At 69.7% G+C, this 722-nt stretch overlaps 1 protein-coding gene across 1 annotated transcript in view; it reads left to right on the top strand.

The window, feature by feature from the left end:
* Positions 1 to 7: 7 nt before the first annotated feature.
* The window catches only part of LOC113962561 (ryanodine receptor 1-like), a gene marked incomplete at both ends in the record, with an annotated part of 8,934 nt that continues 8,219 nt past the window's right edge, over positions 8 to 722 (top strand). The window contains 3 exons of the mRNA XM_027673321.1: positions 8 to 124; positions 218 to 350; positions 538 to 563. Coding sequence (XP_027529122.1) covers positions 8 to 124; positions 218 to 350; positions 538 to 563 — 276 coding nt within the window. The remainder of the gene's footprint in view (positions 125 to 217; positions 351 to 537; positions 564 to 722) is intronic.

Raw genomic sequence — 722 nt, 5'->3', positions numbered from 1 at the left:
CCCCCCCAGGAACATCATGAACAACAAGGTGTTCTACCAACACCCCAACCTGATGCGGGCGCTGGGGATGCACGAGACGGTGATGCAGGTCATGGTCAGCGTGCTGGGCGGGGGCGAGTCCAAGGTGAGCCCCCCCCCGGCCCCCGGGTGCCCCCCGGGACACCCTGAGCCCCCCCTGTGCCCCCCTGAGCCCCCCCGACCCCTGTGTGCCCCCCAGGAGATCCGGTTCCCCAAGATGGTGACCAACTGCTGCCGCTTCCTCTGCTACTTCTGCCGCATCAGCCGCCAGAACCAGCGCTCCATGTTCGACCACCTGGGCTACCTGCTGGAGAACAGCGGCATCGGACTGGGTAAGACCCCCCCCCGGACCCCCCAACCCTCCCTGGGACCCCCTGTGCCCCCCCTGCCACCCCCACCTGGGCTACCTGCTGGAGAACAGCGGCATCGGGCTCGGTGAGACCCCCAAACCTTCCCCGGGACCCCCAAACCTTCCCTGGGACCTCCCATGTCCCCACTGCCACCCCCGTCCCCTCCCAGCCACCCCCACCTGGGCTACCTGCTGGGTGAGACACCCCCAGCACCCCCTAAACCCCCCTGGGACCCCCAAACCTTCCCCGGGACCCCCCCGTGTCCCCACTGCCACCCCTGTCCCTTCCCAGTCACGCCCTGTCCCCTCCCCTGCCACCCCCCACCTGGGCTACCTGCTGGGTGAGACACCCCCC

Source organism: Neopelma chrysocephalum, unplaced genomic scaffold (genome assembly GCF_003984885.1).
Source record: "Neopelma chrysocephalum unplaced genomic scaffold, ASM398488v2 Primary Assembly neopelma1_182657, whole genome shotgun sequence".
Classification (NCBI taxonomy): Eukaryota; Metazoa; Chordata; class Aves; order Passeriformes; family Pipridae; genus Neopelma; species Neopelma chrysocephalum.
The sequence above is the reverse complement of the archived record's forward strand: the minus strand, read 5'-3'. Positions and strand labels throughout refer to the sequence as shown.